Source organism: Pithys albifrons, chromosome 2 (assembly GCF_047495875.1).
Source record: "Pithys albifrons albifrons isolate INPA30051 chromosome 2, PitAlb_v1, whole genome shotgun sequence".
In the NCBI taxonomy this organism is placed as follows: Eukaryota; Metazoa; Chordata; class Aves; order Passeriformes; family Thamnophilidae; genus Pithys; species Pithys albifrons.
The window spans coordinates 78,662,733-78,686,249 of NC_092459.1; the positions used below are offsets into that span (position 1 = coordinate 78,662,733).

Consider the following 23,517-nt stretch of genomic DNA (forward strand, 5'->3'; position numbering starts at 1 on the left):
GGGAATAATACAATATCTACCTTCTCAGAATACAAATTGTGGGAGGCTTTTTATAGCATAATTACCATAATGAAACTCTTTAAAATTGTGGAAAGAACTTTCTGTTTGTTATTTTTCTTTTATGTACTTTGAAAGGTGAATGACTCTCCTTTTAAAATTATTTATTGTGTTTTGGTGGCCTTTAAAAAGCAAGCACATATATATCACCAGGGCTAATCTATCAGAGCAGCATATGCTTAAGCACCTTCCAAACTATTAATTAATCATAATATTTCTCTTTCCAAGTTTATTGGTTTATTCTTTTAAACAATTGCAGAGCAGTTGCAGAGTAATTAAAATACCTTGCTTTAACTTTTTTTTTTAAACTTTTTTCCTTCAGGAACTTGAACACTGAAGTCCTGACATTATAAATGATTCGGTGACGAGCTGAGCTTGCAATGCAGGCAATAAAAACCGTGGAAAAAGAAGTGACTTTTATAAAGGAAACCCTTTTCACAGAATCCTTCCTAAGCAGAGAGGAGCGCAGCAGCAACAGCCCCGAGCGCGGGCGGCTGCGAGCGCAGCAGCCATTGGAAGGAGCTGTCTGCGGCTCGCAGTGCTGCACTGAGCATGTCCCAGCGGAGCCCACTGCGAGCTGCACATTATGCAAAAAGGCAGCTCTAGCAGATGGGAGAGAGGAGGCACAGCCAGCATTTGCCTCGCTTGCATCGCCACCGCTTGCAAACAAACCTGGATCGCTAGAGGGGATCTCGCCGGCAGGCCGAAGGAATGAACGCCGGGAGGATGGCTTGATTGCTGGAGGTGTTGCACGGCAAGAAATCATGGGGAATCAAGATGGGAAGCTAAAGAAAAATGCAGGTGATGTGCAGGAAGGAGGAGAAGATGCCTCTGGGCCCAAGGATTCGGACGGCACAAAGAAGGCACTGGGAGGCAGAAGGGGACTGGGGAAGCATGCGAAAGGAAGTGAATCTGGTAAGAAGAAGGGTAAGTCGGACTCTAGGCCCTCTGTGTTTTCAAATCTTAGGATAAGAAAAAATCTGTCCAAGGCTAAAGATGGGAATAGCAGTTCACGGGAGGATGTTTTGGAAAGCCAGGCCTTGCAGCCTGGAGAGCTGAACAGTACTCATTCAGTTGTAACCAAAACTCCAGATATAAGCATCTCTGCAGATGAAGGGGGTCTCTCAGACACAGATGCTGAACATTTTGAAATCAGAAATGAAACTGTTCCAGCTGCTGTGGAGACACAGGATGGACAAAGGACCAGCTCTGGCTCCGATACGGATATCTACAGTTTCCATTCAGCCGCAGAACAGGAGGATTTGCTTTCTGATATCCAGCAAGCTATTAGACTGCAGCAGCAGCAGCAGCAGGGGGCAATTAACAGTGGAACCGAGGACCTTGTCACAAAAACAATGGGCCGGCACATGGCTAGCTCACAAGCAGCTCCCTTGGATTTTGAACGGTTTTTTTCAGTAACTGCCCTTGACAAAGAGAAGAGTCCAGACACCGAGGGGGCTTTTCCAGCGGGGTCTGAAATTGCGGAAAGCATTCCCATCTCCTGTGCAACTGAACGTGAGCCAAAAGAAGTGGTAAATGGCACAGGCTCTCCTGGTAACAGCTTATTTGAAACACAGGAACGTAAGCCATTGATTGACGAACAGCTCTTTGCTGGAGGAGTGGATACTGTCGCTAGTGAACTAGAAGATGGTTTGAATAGAACTGCCGTAGAAAGCAGGTCTCAGACACAAAGCTCTACACAATCTTTTCCAGCCTCGGCAGCAGATACTGAGGAGGCTAAAATTGCTGAAGTTCAGGCTGTTGATTTTCAGGGCTCACTAACAGAGAGTGGTGTTTCAGATGCAGGCCGCTATCGTGCTGCTGAGACTCAGGAAGAAAAACACACTCTGTCAGCCAGTCAAGAGGAGATGCATAATGGTTTATCCACAGAAATGAAAAATGGCATTTTGTCCTCTGAAGAAACAGCAGACAGTCCGGTGCTTGGTTCCCGATGTTTTAAACCCTATCTAATTACTCCCTGTTACATCAAAACCACAACCAGGCAACTGAGTTCTCCCAATCATTCAACTTCTCCCTCCCCATCCCAGAGCCCACTTTTTACAAGGAGACAGGAGTCCTTCCACAGAAAAGAAAAAGCCTCAATCAAGAAGAAGAGGTCTGCTAGTTTGGCAGGTTTTTTTAGTCGTTCTGCAGACTGGACAGAAGAGGTGTCTAATCATAAATACGAGATAACAGAGAAGGTGGGCTCTGCAGACTTCTTGGAGCACCAGGGATTTAGAGAGAAATTTCAAACAGAAAGAGTGCCTTTGACTCATTCAAGAAAGTCCTCAGGGGTGCAGGCTTCTACAGAGACATTTCCCAATGTCTTTTCAGGTGAGTAATGTGTATTAAGAGCTACTATTTTTTCTAGAAAGCCTTTGAAAATATTTTTAAAATACTCTAAGTCAGTACTTTGCATGTATTATTATCTTTACTTGTGCTGACAGCTTTAAAATCCAAGGCCTGATCTTAGAAACACAGTCACATTTCATCAGTCTGGCAGTACTGCCAGTAAAGGAAGTGTCTAACTCTTTGAAGTTTTTCTTTCTGCTTTTCTCCTTTGTCTACATCCTGTAGAAAAGGCTGGATGCCTTAAATTATTCTTGTTGAAAAATGCTAAGAGCAGCACTGCTGTAGGCAGACCAGCTCTCTGCATAAATAGGTCTTTCAAATGTGAAGCTTTCTGTAACCAGGAACCTGTTTGGGGTTTTCTTGTGCTAGGCACTGTTTTGATGTACTGTAAATATTTGAGACCTGCAGCTGGTGTTAGACTTAGGCAGTGATGAAGATTTGCTTAGTGCAAAAAGGTGAAAGCCGTGAAAGCACAGATGGACAGCACTCCAGAAAAGAACCAATTTCCTCTTCAGAAGGAGGAAAGAGGAAAAGAAAAAAACACATTTATGTATTGAAAGAATTAAAGGGAGAAAAGAAGGGAAGCTCAGGGCAGTATAATTTGATAGTTGTGACAGGCTGCTGCTTAGGCTGCATAAGGTGACTCATTCAGTATTCTTCACCTTGTCTGTTAGGCAGCTTGCACCCTGTCACAGGGTCATGGGACTTCGTGAGTTTACAAATGAAATAGTGAGAGTAGATTCTTATATTTTCCCACGCTCTGTGCCTTTCTCTTCCCCCCATCTCAATTTGCTTTATAAAGTTCATGTATTCATAAATAGGAAGGCCTCTGCCACACAGGAGTTATGTATACAGAGGAAACTTAGCACCTTATCCATTTATTTTTCACTTAAGAAAACCATAGAACTGAGAGAATCCAGAGAACATGCCCTAAGAGCACCTGTTATAAGATTAAATCAGGTTTGTTTGGGGCAAAGTCAGTTCTAGATGCATGAGCACAGTAGCTACATAAGAACCCAAACCATCTGCAAAAAATGGAGTGAGATTTTTTTTTTTGGTTTATGAAAACTAAACAAAATAATATGATTTATGAAGTGAAGCATTAACATAATTTTCCAGATTCAAATCACAGGAAATCAAATCACATCTTTCATTCTTCAGTAGTCTTGAACAGAAATTCCCAATTTCAGACTAGAAAATTAGAATTCAAAAGAATTCAGAAAAAGCCAGTCCCCTCTAGAGGACACCAGCCCTCTGTGAAGTGAGCTGAATGGTTTTTTGTGTGTGTTTTAAATTTCTTTTACCTGTTTTCTTAGATTTAATTTCAGACATCGTACCTAAACTTTCTCAGTTAAGGTGTTCACTGCCTTCAGATTTATAGCATACAAAAATCACTGCGGTGTTTTAGCTCTTGACATTTGACAGCTGATGAACAACTCAGAGAGCAAAGTTTTAATTGCATCATCAGTAATTAGACTTCTTTATGGTGATGTTACAATGGATATAAGAACATGATATTTCTTTATACATACTTGTTTTCTGAGAAACAGACTTTTTCACATTTCCTCAAGACATTTTGATTTACTTAAAAATAACATTTGTTTTGGTTTTTTCTCACCAATTTTTAGACTGTTGTTGTGAAGGAACCAATGTCCAATGCAACAGTAGTTCTGTCTCTTATGGAAATTACAGTGACCCTCATTTACATGTACATACCAGCTGTCTTTACAGGCAGAGGACAATTATACCTTTCAGTTCATGCAGAAAAGCTTAAAATGAGGGAACTGGAAATGACATGATATAGCTTTATCTCTTTCTGACAATTCTTAGTTCTAAAAATTTATTTGCAAGCTAAAAGTTATCGAGAATATAAAAGAACAAGTGTATATAAAAAAAAGGAATTTAAACTTGACATTAGTATTCCCATAAGCTGTCTGTCATGGCTGTCAGAGCAGAAAAGCCTCTTTAAATAAACCATTCTCCACAGCAACCATTACAGAAATAATTTCCCTGTAATTTGATAATACTTGTGAAAAATGTTATATTTTAATTGCATACATGAGATGCATTGATTTGGGAATTAACAACAGGGTTTTACAAATTACTATCTTTATGGTGGGATATTTCTAGCTTTAAAAAAAAAAAATCAAACCCAAGCAGCTTCTTGCCTACAGCATTAAATCCCATTTTGCTGTGCAGTGACTGCAGTGTTGTTCTGCATTTCTAACTAGAATCAAGTAAAATATTCCACAACACTTCAGTCATCGATTTCAATGACAGCAGGTTCTATGCAGATGACTGGCCTACTTTCCACTATGCTGTGGTTTGGCTGTGTGCCACTTGGTTTTCACAGTGATCCATATGAACTCTTTAGGACTACTTTAATGTAAAATGTAGATGGAAGCCAAGAACTGGAATAGTAGAGACTTTACATACTTTAATTTTTCCTTTTATATGAAGGCAAGTACAGTATTTCACATTTGATGCATTGCTTAGGAATGTGGCGTGGACAAATTTATGGGCATTCTGTACTTCAGGCATTGGATCTGTTTCTTTTTGATGAGGACAGCTGTGTTTGAATTTGCAGTGACAGTAATTACAAGTTCTAGATTACCCAATGCACAGTGGAACCATGGCTTTTATGTTGTGGTTCCAGGAGGGCAAGAGCTGAACCTGAGTGAATAGGGCTGGTTCTGTCATTTTGGTGTGTAACAATGAATGATTTACACTAACAGAGGAGAATATTTTGGTGAGAAAGTGAAATTCTTATTTCCAAACAATAACAAGGAAGAGATGATTAATTGATTTAATTAAAAAAGAGTTTATCCTTGCATTAGTTTGAGGTGCAGTGATTGCAGAGGAGCTAGTAAGGGTGTCTGTTACATAAATTGAATGAACAAGTCCCATCAGCTGCCCCAGAAGATAATTAAACTTGACTCAGGCAAACTTGTGCGCCCTTTCTAATCTCTGTTGCCTGGCTGTAACACATTTGCTGCATGAAGCTCTTCAAACAGATAATTTATCTTTAAATTTCTCTTCAGAGATTTATATTTGTTGTCTTCTCACTGTAAAAAGGAGACAAACAAAAAGGCTTCGTTGCCATGAAACAAAACTTGATGTCAGTCCTGTGCTTGTGTACACACGTCTGCTTTCTGATTTCCAGTGTCAGCCTGATGCTCACAAAGGCCACTTTATCTCATTTCTGTACTGTGCTAATGTCATCTGCACCCACTTGCAGTTCCACTGCAGTGTCTGCAGACATAAACAAAGGTCTTAGTATGGATTAGTATGTGAAAACTTGAAAAGGTCTGATGAAAGTTTGTTTCTAAGGCACAAAGGAGGTCTTTTAGGTACTTTTTCAAAGTTTTTTTCCTTTTGATTCCATGTGATGTTGCACACAATATGGATTTGTGTCAGCTGGCATCCTGAGTAGCCTTTTTATCATGCTACTGTTATTTAAGACTACATGTGGTTTGCTGTTTTACTCATGATGTTTGTTAGTAGCAATACAAATGATATTTTTATCAGATGGGACAGTGCAACCTCCTCTAAGGGAGTTGCCCAATAGCAACCCTACATGTGGTATGCAAAAACATTACATTGAGTGTTGCTAGTAAGTATCTGAAGGGAAAGATTCTGCTCTTTTTGCCTAATATACACAAAACTGGGAGTGGGGTCAGGAAGAACTCCAATACTGCACTTCAACTATGGTAAAATGTCTTTGAAAATGGGCTGCAATATGTTATTGAAAGACTGCTGAGTGCTAATAAATTGCTTTAATATTACTGTGCCAGCACTGCAACATAGGATTTGGAGAAACATGAATAACACTGGAATTAAGTGCTGCCACAGGCTTGTTTGGATGGGGTCTCATGATTAATGCTTTGATCTTTATCTAGAGCTTCATTGGGATTAGCAGTTCTTGGTCATGGGATTGAATGTCTCTGTCTCTTGGGCAACCAGTTTCTGAGCAGCAATGCCATTCTGAGGTCTGACTGGCAGTCTGACTTGTGTCTGGAGTAGAAATGTGTCATCTCGATTGCCTACTGGTCTCTTCTGGGATCCAAAAGGGGACAGGAAAAGGGACAATTTATAGCTGGAGGCCTATGCAGTTCTGCTTGGATCTGAGACACAGTACCGGTATAATGTCCATCACAAGGGATCTTGCTAGACCTGGTCATTCAGTCACTCCTGTGACATGAGAAGTGGATTATTCCGGTGGGAATAGTCATGTGGAATTTAAGTTTGATTTTATTTCATAGATCTAGTTTTGCTTTATTATTTTTTAAATATGTATAATTTTTTAATAGCTTAGGGTGAGGTCAGTCCATTTAAAAAAAAACCCTATGTGTAGGACTCTTACTTGTAGGAAAAAAAAATCTATTTCTTGAAGCAGGCTTTTTTTCCTCCATAGTGTGGTTCATAAAACAAATTTAGAGCTGAAAAGCAAATCTAGAAATACTTTAGACCATATATGGGGTATCAAGTTCTAATGTGAATCATGGTGATAGAAAATGCAAAAATACTAGTTACCCGAGATATTTTGTTTGTTCTGTATTTTAATCAAGCTCAGGATATGGTCAGGTGTATTCCTTATGAGCTACTCCTGCCAAAATTTGAGCTTATATAAAGGATGGTGGTGGTGAACCATGAACATGTAGGTGTTTCTGTGACTGCAGCTTCGGTTATTTTGAGGTACATTTAAAAGCATCATTCTGTAGCAACTAGGTGAATTGAAAATTTCCAGAAACTTTTATGCATGCAGTTGATCTTTTTGGGAATGAGGTGAGCTGATACAAGGAGAACAGGGCAGAAGCAGTAAGAAGCTGTGAAAGGAAAGTGATGGAAGAATGTGAGGGCATTGTGTCACTTCATTCCTGCCTCTTCATATGATAATAGGTCAGTTGCATTTCATTAAATGCTTTAGAAAAAGCAGCAAAGTGAGTTCAGGAGCTGTGTCACTATTATTTCCTCTAAGCAACAGCAACTTCCTGTGTTCCTACATTGCAATTCATGTAGAGAAAGTTAGGGATGAGATGGTCTGTGCTACCTTGAGTACAAGGTGACCGTTCCTCCTTTTATTTCCGTATTGCTGCTGTTAAGAATGTTTCCTTGACATTGGTGGAAATAGCTAAGCTTTCTGACCAGAAAGTGGGCTATGATTTCTGATGCAAACCCTTGCTTTATTGTCAGATAAATACAGAAATTACTTCTTTCATCTCTAGACGCACAGACTATAGAACCAGTAACTCAGTTAGCAGTTTTGCAGCAGTAAGAAGCAGTGGTTAGGAGATTTTGTGTGTAAACAGCATCAAAATTGTAAAACAAAATCCTAATAGATATAAAATTAAATGGAAATATAAAAATGCAGAAGAAATACGTAAATCTCGAGAATTTAATCCTTTTGATGTCTTGACATATACAGCTAAATAGTGGCAGGAAAACCTAGTGACAAATGATTTTTATTGAGACATTCTCGTTTGACAGTATAGGTATGAATTTTCTGGTCTCTGGATCTTTATGAAATTTATCAGGAATGCCAGAGCTCTGAACATGGTGTGACTTTGAATCAGGAGAAACCACAGATAACTTTCCTGTGGAACTAATTACAGGAGGCACCTTTCATTCTAGAGTTTATTTGATGCCAAGATCTGTCTCAGATGTCCCTTGAAGATGCATAATAGATAGTACTTACCTAAGACTTTCCACTTCCTTGCAGTGATAAGGAGAAAATCACTGTACAAAAGAAGTCTATGTTGCAGTAACACTGTAATTAACTACCTTAACATCTCTTAAAAGTCATAGAAGAAAAGGTGGTTTTCATTAAGAAAAACCCAAACAAAGCAAAACAAAACTCTAAAACCCCCCACAAAAACAAAACAAACTCCACCCCAAACATTTCCTTCCTAATAGCTCTATTTTGTCATGCAAACAGTCAAGACAATGAAGTATGATGAGAAGTTGTTGAGACAAGTATTTGATTACATCAATGAAAGAACATGAAGGTTCAGTTTCAGCAAGGGAGTTGTGTTGAGGTTTTCTTCAGATGAAGCCTGGAGGAACATGTCTGAAATATATAAGTGTGCATGTCTGTTTTCTTTTTCATGGAATATAGTTCTAATTTTCAGCTTTACCCTTTCTTCATCCTACTGTTTTTAATTTATGGATACAGAGAAAAGCTTTTGTACATCATGAAAAATATGAAAAAGTCAGCAATTATTAAAGTTGGAGGGGATTACCAGACATAAGGTCCATAGGTCCTGGAGGGGAAAGAAAATTAAGACGTGCCTGGGAGCTAATGAGTAAGTTGAAAGAAATGTGTTATTTGTGCCCCACTTTAGACACATCCTTGTTCAGTTCAGTTGTCTTGTGACTTCTGGCTGCTTGAGCACATTCTTGGATTTGCTTCTAAGGTACAGGTAGGCATGACTGCAATAAATGTGGAATGAAATGTCCAAGTTTTACAAAATTGGGTTGTAAAAACCAGTGTATATCGGTTTGGACTGACAAAAGATACTGTTGGTAATAGATGCCCCAAAAGACATCAGAGGAGCTTCTTGCTCTAAAAAGCTTGACAGAAAGAATTGTGGCTTTCCAGTAGTCTGTGAGAACCTGGCACAGAATGCTGCCTTCACATCACAAATCACCACAGAAACTAAAAGGGTAAAGATGGGCAGAATTAAATACTTGCTGAGAGGAACTCAAATACCTGGAAAACACATTATGAAATTTGCCAAAGATGCATATGGTGCCTAAAAGGTTCAGTAGACAGACACATATAGATTCTCTCTCACCATAAACCGCTAAAATTAGGAAGCTTTAGAAATGTACCTCACTACTCTGCAATGACACTGCATTAGAACCTGAAGAGAAAACAAGGTGAGAGATGCCAGAGTGTTGTGGGAAGGTGTGTCTTATTTGTATTTTTAGAAAAGTATTTTGTACTGTTATATGATAGTTCAGGAATTGTTTGGAATTTAAAAATATTTTTTAAAAGTTTCAGCTTCTGAAAGCTAATGTATGCAAGCTTCTGAAGGATAGATTCTTATGTTTCAGTATGTGTATCAAATATATGTATATGTCACTAAATGATGTATAGAAATGATGTATAGCAAAAGGTAGGGAGAAAAGAATAGTCTAATATTCTGTCTCGGCTTATCCTGTTATACATATGCCATATATCACAAAATTCAGTGTGGGGGAAAGGTGTAAAATCTTAGTCATCATGAAAGCAAAATTTCAAGGAGCTTATGTTCAAGTTAGGGAGACAGAGTGCTTTACACACTTGCTAATCTGCAAGAATTCTGACAGCACTATCACAGGCCATCAAAAATATTTTTATATATTTTGAAGCTCTGGCGACAGCAAAGCTGTAATACTTGTTTTTTAGAAAAAGTGAAACATTGCTATTGCAAAGGACCAAGCCAATTTTGATCATGTTTTTGACTGCAGCTGCAAGCAAGGCTTTCAAACAAATGTTGAAGGAGGAAATTATAAGATGCAATTAACTATTAGGTATATGACAAAAATTAAAATAGAAAAGCAGCATGGTCTTACCAAAGATCAGTAAGACTGCATTGGTAACATTTTACGTACAGCTGCTTTCTGGACAACACAAGAGTGGTAGGGAGGCATTCATCTCCATTTCCATACAAAATGGTAACACTTCAAATTACTTATCCAAACAAGAAAAATCCTGGTGATTTTGATAGGGGTCTCTGTCATGTTACTTCACTGCCACCAGAGGAACAGCTTTATTTTGGCCTGCTTTTCCCTAGTGATGTGATAGATGGGCTTGGTCAGGCTGTTGATGTTTATTGCATAGTTAAGACAAGAGTAGACCTGGGTCTTGACCTTTATCTCAACCGTAGGACTTGCAGTACTTGACATTTTCATTACCAAGTAAAATTTTTCGTAAACTTTTGTCTTTCTGTATTATGATACTAATTTCCAAATTAGGAACTGATGTCAGGATTTCATTCATCAGGATGAAGGTCTCCATTAATTAGATTTTGACCTGACTGCTTCTGCTCTTTCCAGCATGATGTGTGCAAATAATATGTATGTTTAAGTAATCTTAAAAGAAACCACTGGGGAATATGCTGAGGTTGGTGGTGTTTGCATGTCTCACAGCCAGCCCAAGTGAAACAAGCTGTTTTGAAACACAGCCACTTGGTTCACTCAAGGAACACTATAGATAAAGAATGAGATGGAGTTTTTTTGAAAACTGTAGCCTCCTTTCTGGGTTGGCTTTTTACTTCATTAAATCTGTGATCTCTCTTTGTCATCTTTATTTTTTAAAAATCTGATTGTTAAATTTTGCCAGACCTCCGCTTTTTCCATCAGAGCATTTCCGGAAGAATTTCAGGGCCATTTGTACGAAGTGTTACTTTTGCGCTGCATGCACTGTGGTGGCCCTGGGGTCAGTGGCAGGATTCTCTTCCAGTGGCAGCTTATGCCCTTGCTTCCAAAAGAGAACATGCACACAAGTTCCCTGGCTGTCTTTGGGATGTCTCAAACACTTGAAGCAGTTAACATTATGTGATACTCTTCCTTTACCTGTGAAATTGGTTTCTTGTTCTAGCTCAGTGAGGTGAAATCTCATTGATACACTTACCAAAGCTGTCTTGCATAACCTAGAACCTTTTTAAATTATAGGTGATAGTCGTGTGGCTAAAAAAAGTGAAAAAATTACTTGCTTGAGTTGCACAGGGTTTGATACATTGTGCTAGTGAAGAGTTTCATAGAAAATTAACACAAAACAAGTCTACTACAAGAGATGGGAAAGTGAAAAAGGAGGGAGATTGAGATGCCAAGAAATTCAGACAGCTTGGCAAAAGTAAAGCATAGTATTTACTGTGATAATCAAGTACAGAACTGACAGATTAATAATTGATATTTTATTGTAGTTGATTGAAGAGTCTATGAATGTATTCAATCAATACATTTTTCACTGGAAAATAATGTTTCTGACGTGGAAATTACATTGAACTCTGTGTAGGCAAGCATAGAAAACTGTGGGGATGAGGGACATGGAGTTGATATATGTCTTTTTCTTAATTCTCTTGTTTAGACAGGCTTTCTGCTTTGACATCTGAATTTAAGATGGTGTGTGGGTTTAGTTCATACCATCCATGTGAACAGAGCCAGAAAATTAGAGAAGAAAGGACAATCTTCTTGAGCATTCCCATGCATCCCTACATTTACCAGTGTCCTAAATACTAAAATAGAAGAGATAAATATGAAAACAGAATAAATGAATATATTATCTATAGTATGATATAGTCAATATAAATATATATATAAATTAATATATAACCTCTGGGATTTTTTTCCCTTAGAAATAAATGTTTGCACACAGCCAGTGAAGGCAGAGATCGAATCTTACACTGATAATAGGAATTAAAGGAAATATCTTTGGCAGTACTACAGTAATTTATACCATAACCCTGGAAGACCTTGACAAGTTTTATTTTTAATGTTTATGTTGCCCAGAAATTAGACTTAAGACATGATTTATTTTGTGTTTATTGAAAATGGAAGGATTTTTTTTCTTTTTATTATGAAACCATATTGTGTGTCCAGGCCTGTTGCTTAGTGAGTTTTCGATGTTTTATGTAACCAGGCTGCTAGAAAACTGTCATATGGTTTTAGGAAAGTATCTGTCAATAAAAATTCAATCTGTTTAAAAAAACAAACAAAAAACCCAAACAAAAACAACAATACCAAAACAAAGCAGCTAAAACAACTTCACAGGATGAGGGGTCTAGAACAGTTTCCCAGTCTAAATCAAGGGGGATTAGAAACTCTACAGTGAAAAAGAACAATAAATGAAGTTTCTAAATCTGGCATATTGGGCATAATCTCCCAGATCAGTCTTCAGGCAAACAAGAAACTAAATGAAATTGCTAATTTTTATTGCAAATGCATATTTAATATGCATTTATGCAGGACTTGGGCTTGTTATTTGAAGTGAAGAAGAGACGGGTAGAATACCACTTTCATTCCCCAGGTTCCATGGTGCATCTTTGAAGATGTCTTCTTTCTCAGCACTGATGTGTTGCACACTATGCCTAGACTGAGTGGTACAGGTTAGCTGAAAAACTGGAATATTGAAAAGATTGTGAAATTAAAGGAAAATGTTGAAGAACTTTAATCCCTTTGATCATTGAGGTTTTAATTTTATGTGTGAAATATGAGTGTGCTTGGTATATTTGAGACCTAGTTAAGTACATTGAACAGTAAAAAGGTGAAAATGGAATATGCTTGATTTGCCTCCTAGGAAATTATTCAGTAAGCTGCTTTCTCTGTGTAGTTTAAGTGAATATGATGAAAGAGTAAAATTTGTGCTGAAAAGTATTTAAGAAATTACATGTATTTGGCATTGCTCTCTCAGCTAAAAATATGTAAGTCTTTGCAGTATTTCTGTCTCTTGGACATATCTGTCCTCTTCTGGCATTCTGGGGGATGTTTAGTGCTGCACAGTTTAGGTGCTTTGCCAGATGATTGAGGCCTGACATAGCTACCACCTTGCTGGCAGTATATGTAGAAAAAGCAGTAGAAAAAAAAAATGGAAGGAAAGAATGATTTAGACTAATATGGGGCAGCAGATACCTGAAGTACAGCATTTCCTACATTTTGAATGCAGCTTTTTTTCCTCCTTATTTTCTCTCTTTTTCTTATTTTGTTTATAAGGCTATGTTTGTAATTAGAATGCTTTTTAAATTAGAAACCATAAGAAGACTGTAATTGTCTTTACTGTTTTGTAAGACTAATAGAAAACATTATAAATGGAAATTCACAATTTTGTCAATCTCTTCTTACTTTTCCTTTTTTTTCTTACTGTCTCCCAAAAATAGAGCAAGGTCTATGGTACATTTGGCTTCAAAGCTTATGAAATCTCTTTGCTGTGTGAGCATTTCTTATCTCCCTAAAACGTACAAAAAAATAAGTGAACTGGGGAAAAGGAAGGGAAGCAAACAGATTTCAGCTTTGGAAGATGTAAGCAGTATGTTCATAAGCCAGACCAACCCTTGAGGTTAAATGGGGTGTCCAGTGAAGCTGTTCACTCTGCATTAGGAAGAATTCAAATGGAAGGTCTCTCTCCAGTGTTTGTAGGTTAAGATGTGCTCATGCAGCTGCTGTGCTAATGGTGAAAGTGTGGTGGAGTGCTCTGGTTGGCAGGAGAGAGAATCTCCGAGACCGACAGAAGGGGGAGCTTTTGCAGTACAGCTCATTGCGATAATTAGTCTCAACTGGTGCCCGCTGACAGCTGTGCTCCCAGGCTTTTGCAAATCCAGCGTAAGGAGGATAGAAGACACATCTTTAAAGATAAATGTGAGGTTATAACAGCAGATCCTCAGGGAAATATCATTGCAAGCTCTTGTGTAGTGCAGCACCTCAGTGTCTGTGTGTTTTCAGTGTGACTATGACTACTGTAATTTTCCTCTGATTCTCTCTTCCATTCATGTCTGTCCCTTCCCTCAATAATTAGGCAAATTCAAAGCTAACAGCATTTTCATGATACTGCTACTTGTTAAGGATTTTTTTGCTCACCTTGTGGCTCTTTGAAAGGTTTTTCTTCTAAGCAGATCACAGAGGAAAGATCTATAAGGTGAATTCATTGAGTCAGAATTTACTTGTATTTCTCTGTGGACAGTACTGAACATGCTTTTAACATTCTGTAATTCCATCAACAAAACATAGATGCTTATTTTTAGTGTCTGCTTGAGAAGGAAAGATGTTGCCCTGGATTACAACATAATTGTAATAGACCAAATGCGTTTCTACCTGAAACAGACAACTTCTGCTGCCAGGTTATGACAGACAAGGCAGTTCACATTATCAATACTAAAGGCCAAACACCCTTCCAGACCTAGGGAGAATCGGTGGCTGTGTCAGGCCAGTAATGAGGGGGATTATTATATGAAATTATTATATGCATATTATATAATACAGTTAATATTTTACCATATGTCATCATTATATTAAATAGTATTTGTAGAAAGACTTTCAGTGGGAGTGGATTCCTTTCTGCCTTCACCTTTCGTTTGAGTTAATACAGTTGCAGTAAATCTAAAGCAAAAGTGATCCTTTGAGAATTACAATTACCTGCATTTTTCATAAAGGGAGACAGTATGAATGGAAACAATACTGGAATTTGTGAATTTTCATTCTGTTGTGAATAGCTTAGATGTCCTACAGAGGTGGTTTTGATGAACAGTGGTGCTTGCAGTCTTGATCACAAGGATAGGATGAAGACAGATCAGTACTTCTTCATCTTCATGGAAATTAAAGGAAAAGACAGATGACATAGAGGTTGAGAACACAGAATTTGGAAGCTGAGCCAGAAGACCCAAACTGAGACATGACAGCAAAAGTATCACAAAATATCCGTAGAAGGCCAGAGTACCTGATACTTCTAAACTTAATTTCATGTTCTCATTCTTTTAGTTGATTAATAGTGTAATCCTTTGCAAGTGAAATAAAAAAGAAAAGTTTTTTTGATCCCTTACTTTTATTTATTAAGTCATTCTAAGCTTCTAAAAAATAACTTGCTAAAGGTTTTCGGCAAGATCCTCAGAATACTGATTTGATCTAAGCCTGAAGTCTAGCTGCAGTTTTTGTCTAATTCAAAACTTAATATGCCTCCCATCCTTCATCAAACTAATTAGGGGAAAGGTAAGAATAGAGTTCAGGGACATCATGACCTGAGATTTCTGGGAAGAAAGGTTGTTTAAAACGTAAAAAATGGAAATTTAACCTTTTAGGGAAAACAGGTGTCTGAGATATCTTTGATTTTAGTCTTTACTGTTTCCATGGCAAGTAAAGGCACCAAGAGAAATTGGTTACTGCTCATTTAACTCTTGCAGTAGAAATCAGCTGATCATTTAATAATTATGAAATTCTTAATCATTTAATTATTCCAGGTTATTTGCAAATGTCTTCACCTTTTGAATTTTTGAACGAAGTAGTTGATGGTTTCTGAGGCCAAAGGCTGTTACTGCTGTGTTTTACTTATAAACCAAAGACATAAAGTTATAGCTCAAAGTCTTCCACTTGACTGGAATCGAGCCAATGCATTAAATATGGGTATGATTTTGTTTTTGCTGTTTAGCATATGGATGCAGAGATTAACATTGTGCAGTCAATTTCACACATACAGACACAAAATAATTTTAGTTTGAATTAATTTCAAGTGTGTGTAGTGCCAGTAGATAAGGTACTAGCAAACCATTTCTGGTTCAAAACAGTAGTAGTTAAAGTCCAGTGCTTAAGAGGTATTTTGCTAAACCTAAACAAAAATATAACCTCCAAGTGCTTTGAACATATAACCCATTTATTGTTGCTATAGAGATTTTTTCCCCACAACTTCTTGCAATGAGACTATTTCTCTATGCTTTTAAAACTGAACTTGTCTCAGCTTGCATTTAGTAAAATGTGTTCGCTGAACTGACAGAATGCATTTCTGTAATTTAAATTTCTATGTCTGTCCTCAGATCTCCACAGCAATTATAAGGAACACACAAGCAGCATTAGAGCACAGCTTTATATGAACATTACTACCTTTGTGTTGAGAATCTTGAGTTTTTTGACTCGGCATATAGTTGATGCAAAGAACAGCTTAATAGTACTCAAGTCAGTTTAAATCAAATTATCAATTCTTTTAGGTTAAAAAGTATATAATTAAATAATGTTTACTCTCCTGTTTATTCCAGGACTACTTCAGGTTCAGATTATCAAAATGACATAATTTCTCCTACTTTATTCTGCATTGCTTAAGTACATTAATGAGATTTTTTTACATATACACTTATTTTATACTGTCTGAATGCTGAAGTAGTTTTAGACAATAGTTAATAACTGCTATACAAATCAAACTGCAACTGAATAGCAACTAGAATTCTGAACAAGTTATTTGAACTTGAGCAAGACTGTTAAGTGCTATAAAATTAGCAAATGAATAGGAGAATTAAGTTAAAAAAAGTCTCATTTCCTGTTTTGTAAATTACAGATATTGTTCCTGCTAATTAGGTTACAGCAAAAGGGAGAGGATATTCTGGTTCTGAATGTGAAGAAAACTCTCTAAACATGACAAGATTATTTAAATGTTGAAACATCCAGACAAACAAAAAAAAATCTTTAACAAAGAATCTTATTAAGTCTGACATTCAGAAGTTATGGACAATATTTGAATATTTAATATAACACAAAGAAACGTGTAGTTTTCTTGCATAATCCTATTTTTCATGTGTATATGCTAAGTGACCTTCCTTTGTTGTACTTTCTTCTTATTATTTTTAATTCTGTGCGTTTTAGGTAACTAAAGCATTGACTTCTCCAGCCATTTTCACACTTGTGGCCTCTCTTTTATCTAGACCATTTTCCATGTCATTAAACTTTATTTAGTGATACAAGGGGATCGTATGGTAATATGATGTTCCTTGCTCCAGAAATACTAGCAGAAAAGTCCTAATGTGATGTCACTTATAATCTGATTTTTTTTCTAAAATTGTTTATATAGCCTAGCCTCAGTAGTTATGAGTGGGAGAATCCATTTACTGGAGTAAGAGGGCAGTAGCTAGAGGTTTTTTATTCATCTTTTACAGCACTACTAAGCTTTGGCAACTGCAACCTCAAACAAAAGATTACTAAAACCAGTAAAAAAATCTGTTGGCAAATCACTCCCTATTTGTGCTTTGCTTCCATAGTTTCATACTGTTGCCTTTCTGTATGTTACAGCTGTGGGTAAATTGTTACTAAAAATTACACTGCTTATCACTCATTAAGAAAGACCATTTTCAATTAATAAATTACTTTGACGATTTAACAACTGAGCTGTGATTGAGGGATATGTTGGACAAGCAGTTTTGTTCCCATCACCTTACAGGAGATGTAACAAAGGAACAGAGGCAAACTAATCAACAAATGTAACAAAATTTATGTCTCTTACAAGTCTATCTCCTAGCTTATCCCCTTGAATGTACTGTATTGTGTCTAATAAAAGGCTAGGAAGCTTGGACTAATAATCAGATAATTATCAGAGCTTTAGATGTGAAGAGGAAAATCTTAGAAATAGCTTCCAACATTTCAATGTGTTGTTTGTTTTAGGCTGTATTGCCACATGAAGTTAAAATAATGCAGAAACGTTGGGCTAAATGTCACTTACGATATCCTTTTAAAATTACATCCAGATGTTTAAAAGAAAAAAGTTTTTAGTATGTTCAGAAAGCCTGCAAAACTTTATAGGTTTGAATAAAATCAATATTCAATGAGAAATCTCGCATTTCTGTGTAAAAACCAGTAGAATTACCATTAGCAATGTTATTTTTATTATTATTGCAATTCTAAATTGTACTGCATTAAAAAAGCATTTCAGTATACTTTTTCTAGAAAATAACCTTTGGCTTGTAGTGAGTGAGTGGAAAAAACAGACTTATTTAGATATGTATTTCATTCACGGCTAGTTCATACTCAAACTTTATTACTCCCTCTGTCTTTTCTTTCAGTAGATCTATGTCATCTATCGATACACAAACCTGAACTTTGCTATCTTTTGATATTTTACACATTAATAAAGCAATTTAATATTCTTATGGTGTAGATTTTAGTAACATTTTCTCACATGATATTCTTTATAACACGCACTCTGTTCTCATGTTCTGGTTAGATAACAAAGAAAACCCTTTGATCATGAAATCTGGCCCTATAAGAGGAATAAGTATTTTCTCGCTCTCTTAACAGTTTTATTTCTCTGCATTGCTGCTTGTGACACTGCATTTTAGTTTGGAGCACTCTGCTAATCTGGAGCTGTATTAAATACAATTTCATGCAGAATAGTATGGGGGTTTTGTTGTTATTCTTTTATTGAGAGAATAACTGTTTCTCCAAAGAACAGAGTACAGTTTCTCAGAGACTAAGATCATTTTATTATTCCAGAAAAAAAAGTCTTATTCCAGGAGTTGGGAGACTTAATTCTTTAATAACTTTGTGTGATGCCCTTGGAAGAACTTGCTTCATTTCTTGGTAATATATAGGTTTTCTGTTCAGGACAGTTGTATAATAAAAATAAATAGGAAATTGATGCTGCAATAACATTTCATCGGTTTTGTTCCTACTCCACAGCACACAATGTATATTTTCTTGAATATCCTAATTAATCAGGCTCCAGAGCAGTTACAGTCATTATGTAGAAATATTTTATGTTAAAGACGTACTATCCTTACTTTTCTCAACAATTATTTTTTATTTAATGTTTTTACTTATTCTAATAGTTGAGGTTAGGCATTACAGTGCATACTGAAAAATACTTGTGTCCTGTACATAGATACAAATTCTTACTGCTCTGTGTCATCACCTTGACAGGACGAACTCTGCTGGAAAAGCTCTTCAGCCAGCAGGAAAATGCACCACAAGAAGAAGCAGAAAAACTATGTTCTCGCATTATTGCACTGGGTCTTTTGCTTCCATTCACTGACTGCTTCAGGGAGCCATGTAATCAGAGCGCCCAGCAAAGCACACCCACATTTGATGTAAGTGCTGAAACAGTTGTCTTTTGTCTGTTTTGCCAAGTAGGACATGATTTGCTAATGGTTTATCCCTTCTGAGAGATTTCTCTTAGTCTTTTAATGAAAATTGTCCTTAGGAGAGTGGCCAGCTGTTTTTCTGAGCTCAGGTATGGTATGCTTTCATAACTAAGTAAGCATAAGTACGTTCTTCTATAACTTGATTTCTTAATTTTTTAACTCATATCGTAGTCTACAATATTGTTCTTCATCTATTGGTGTTGCTAAGTTGTCTTCTTTGAATCAAAGCACTCTGTAGGACTTAGAAGGTTTCAATCCAATACCTGCTTCACCAAAAATCTAAATGAAAGGTAAAACAGAAAACAGCATATTACAAAAATTTACCAGATGTCTATGCTAGAGAATTCCCTCCCCCCTCCCCTGAAAATACTTTTGATAGAAAACAATGCAGACATGAGTGCAAATTTGCTGGCATTCCAGCTACAGTGGCTACTGTTGTTGCTGGTGTTTGCATACTGTTACAAACCCGTGGTGTAGACATGACCTAACATAATTTCCCTTCCTCTTGGTTAATTAATTCAATATAAGGATGTCTTTCTGTTGCTTGATAGTGTGCAACCCATGACACTTTGTACTGGTTTATACAATGGAAGATAATCAGGGATTTTCTCTTCACTAATTGTCTTCAAAATAGTGTACAAGTTACTGGTATAGTTAAAATCATCCCTATTCTACACATTAAACTGAAGCTTGGTTAGGAAAACTTAGAAAATGTTTGGCATAGATGTGAGAGAATGAGTCTTCTTAAGCCTTTTAATCTTCACATACTTCCAAAAAAATAGTTTAACACAACTATTGGAAAGTAGGTAGAATAACTTTTTTCCAATAAATTTTTATACAAGCTTTCCTAGGTAACCTAGCTTATCTACAAAATCATTCCTTTGTCCCTCTAACAGTATTTTGGGGGGGTGGGGGCGATTTGGTCTTTTTTTTTTTTTTGGAAGCAACACTTAAAATATTTTTAACTGTTTTTTGAGACCAATTGAAAAATGCAGCATAACTATAAAACTGAGGTTACTCAGGCAACTTAAAATCACATAGCATTTGAAAATCCTTATGGTTAATAGTACTCACCTTATGGTTAATAGTACTCAATAAAGTTACCGGAAAAGGCAAATTTCTTATTTTTCAGTTTGTTTCAGAGTGTCTGATAAGGTTAAGAGAGTTTTTTGAGTTCTTCTGCTTTCACTATAAATTCAGCTAATCTCCTTTAGAGTATTGAATACAGTATTAAAAAAGTTTCTCCTCACAAATAAACATATCTTTTATCAAATTCAAAGTTTGCAAAGAAGAGGAAAAGGCTCTTGTTAACTGGCTTTGTCTTAGTAACAACCATTTTAGTTAAATGTCATTTAATGTATCCAGCAGGATGGACATAATAGTAACCCGTGCCATGTGAACCGTGTGTCAAAGGCAGCAATATAAGATGCTGCTGTGCTAGCAATGATCTTAATTTGGCTATCAGTAAGCCACAAATGACGCAACATCTGTGACATTTTTTCTACATAAATCCCCTAAATAGATCACATTGCTGTAACGCAATATCAGAAGAGGAGTAAAGCCCAGTGTCTGTAACTAGTAGTGCATTCTACTTCTAGGAGCGTACATCTGTCTTGAACACTAGTTTCTCAGGAGCTGAATTCCACGAGGTGCAAAAGTGAGAGCTGCTGCTATTGAGCTTTAGAATAGGTTTCTGCTTCAGCCTTGGTCATCACAGTGCACCTATCTATTTATTACATGTTCTACTAACTGAAAATATTTAGAACTTGCAATATAACTCTAATGGCTGAGAACTTCAAAATTATACTTCTTCTAGCTGGTTTCACTTCTTAGATTAATTAAAATATTTTACAGGAAATAAATGCTGGTTGTTATATAAGGAAATGAAACAATTAGTAATTATTGGAAAAAAATATGGTAATACTTTATATAACTTTAAGAAAGACGTGTAAGATCTGTGAGTCATGTCCCATGTTGCATCTCCCCTCCATGTCTGTACTTTGTTTTTTTTTTTCTTATTTAAGTTTTTGGTTTTTTTTTCTTTGTTTGTTTAACTCATTAGAGCAAGATTTTAATTTTGATCTAACCATTTATTTAAAAGACAGAGGAATCAGATTAGCCTTAAGTAATACCTAAATTTCACCAGTCTAGAATTAAGAGATACATTTTTTTTGGCCTTACTCCAGAATTCAGAGTACAGCCAGTGACATATTCTTCTTTCATCTCTGAGTTTTTCAGATGTGCCCCCGGTTCAGTCTTGGATTGTTTCCAGTTTGGCTGATATTTCATTTAGCTGAAACTGCCATCAACAAAGCTCTCGTAGCCCTGTCCTGGTCCCTGCCAGGTTTGCCTACCACCTTGTTCTCCCTGCCTTCTCCATCCAGCTATGGTGCTTGACTGTTCCTTTGGGTTACTTACTGGGCTGTTTGAATTTTCATCTTAGTCTAGTGTTTGTAAAGTCTCTTACGTCATACCTTTATATTTTTTTCAGGATTATCAACTCTTTTTCCCTGAAATACTTTCGTGAATTCTTTGTTTTCTACTTTTATGACTGATCCCATGTATTTCTAAGCTTTAATTTATTTATTTTTTTATGTTGAAATATATCCATGATTCCTCTCTAGCATAAATGTGGTCTCACAGACTTTGTTTTTTTAAGAGATTAAGTTACAGTTCATGAAAATAATTCAGTGAGTTTTGTTCACTCTGTGATCTATTGCTTGTGGTTTGAGATGAATAGAAGCAGATTATTTAGAAGTCCTATTCTCTCACTCTGATTTCCTTTTCTGGATGTCCTCCAGTGAATTTAATTTAACATGTCTAATGCTGAACTCTCTGCTGTCTTGAAATGTTTGCAACTGCACATTCTGATAATATTCTCATCTTCTTTATTACTCATGCATGGTGGTCACCTCTGCTTCTCCCCATCTTAGGAATATGTACCGAAATCTTGTGCCTGTTTTCTCAGTAACACATAAGAGATCTGTTTGTTTGGATTTTTTTGATTTCTCCCAAGATATTCTAGGTTTCAGTGTTGGCCATTAAATAATGGTAGATGCCCTCTTTTAAATTTCTTACTGTATTCCCACTGTCTGACTGCAATTAAGTAGTGCATTAAAACTAAAGAAAACTTTTACAGCTTCCTAGTTTCTCAGGGTAGTTTTTTAATGGCTTCTGGAAGCCAGTTTAAATTAAATTCTTAGTACTTATGTTTCTGGTGTAACTATGCTTTGGGGATGTGATGCTTTCTCCTTTTTTAATATATGGTAAACATGAAGGATCAACAAATGCCAAATGAAAGCACAAATCTTCAGAGAACTAGCAGCTTTATGCTGAGGACAGTGTCCAGTTTCCACAGGCTTCTAAATTACTCAGGTTTTTGGATAGCTCATAAGGGTGAATGGAGGTAACATATTCATGAAGTATCTCTGGCCTTTTTGTCAAATTTCAGGTTATAGCCCAAAGGACAGAAACTTTAGAACTGTTTTAAGAACTTATGAGAAAACTTGAATATTCAATCTTGACCCATTTCATCAATTATTTCTTTTGAAACAGATGGTGGCAGATGCTCAGAATAAAAGATTAGTCTAAAAAATAAAAGTTAAACAAAGCTTTAAAAATAACATAAATAGACAGGATTGGGGTTTTTTAAGGTGTATACTCTTGAGAATCAGCAAAGGCTTTTGCTATAGCTCTTCCTGCCTACTCTTACAATGTAAAGAGGATCTTAAAGAGTAAGTAAATATTCAGTGACAGGTTCCCTGTCTAGAAATACATGTCCTTTATTGCCAGTTTCCTGTTTCATGGAGATGCTGCTAATTATTGCCTTGTGTATCATGACTTCCTACTCATAAGCCTATCTTTAGTCTTTCATGCTTCTGGGAGTATCTTATAAAAGAAAAACAGGTTTTAAATAAAAATAAATGTAAAAAGTCAGGCTAGTAAATGGCTAACTTACAGCAGGATAGATTATCAAAAGCCTAGAGAGATGCTGTTCTCTGAAAAAATTGCTTGCCTTTGCTATTTTAAATAGCTATTTCCTGCTTGCCTTTTATGTTTTCCCCTTTAGCAGTTGTGAGTTGATAGCCTCTGACTGAATGATACAAGAAATTAATGCTTTGTAAAAAACTCCTTTAGTCCCAAATCATAGAGTCTTTAATGTTGGGGAAGACCTCTAAGATAACTGAGTCCAGCCATTAACCCAACACCACTGTGTTCACCACTAGCCTACTTCTTTCTCAAGTGACATTACCTTCTTCCATATGTCTGAAATACACTCTAAACCTGCATCTTCCTTTGTTTCTAGTTTCATTTTGACTGGGCTGGCTTTCTACGTCTTTTTCTCAGTGCTTTTATTTAATGCTGTTACTGTGTTGAGTATGGCTGTTAATTCCTTCTCAATTTATCAACTGCTTCAGCATATTCTGTAACAGAAGAGCTAAATGGATGTTTTCTGGATGGTGTGGTTCTTTACTGTGCCATGATGTGATTTTATATATAGTCATGTTTGACAGTTTGGGAT

At 36.5% G+C, this 23,517-nt stretch overlaps 1 protein-coding gene across 2 annotated transcripts in view; it reads left to right on the plus strand.

Annotated features, from left to right (window-relative positions):
* Positions 1-656: 656 nt before the first annotated feature.
* The window catches only part of FMN2 (formin 2), a 153,026-nt gene continuing 130,165 nt past the window's right edge, over positions 657-23,517 (plus strand). For both annotated transcript variants that reach the window (XM_071549608.1, XM_071549609.1), the window contains exons 1-2: positions 657-2,391; positions 18,775-18,941. In XM_071549608.1, the coding sequence (XP_071405709.1) occupies positions 822-2,391; positions 18,775-18,941 (1,737 nt within the window). In that variant the 5' untranslated portion in view covers positions 657-821. The remainder of the gene's footprint in view (positions 2,392-18,774; positions 18,942-23,517) is intronic.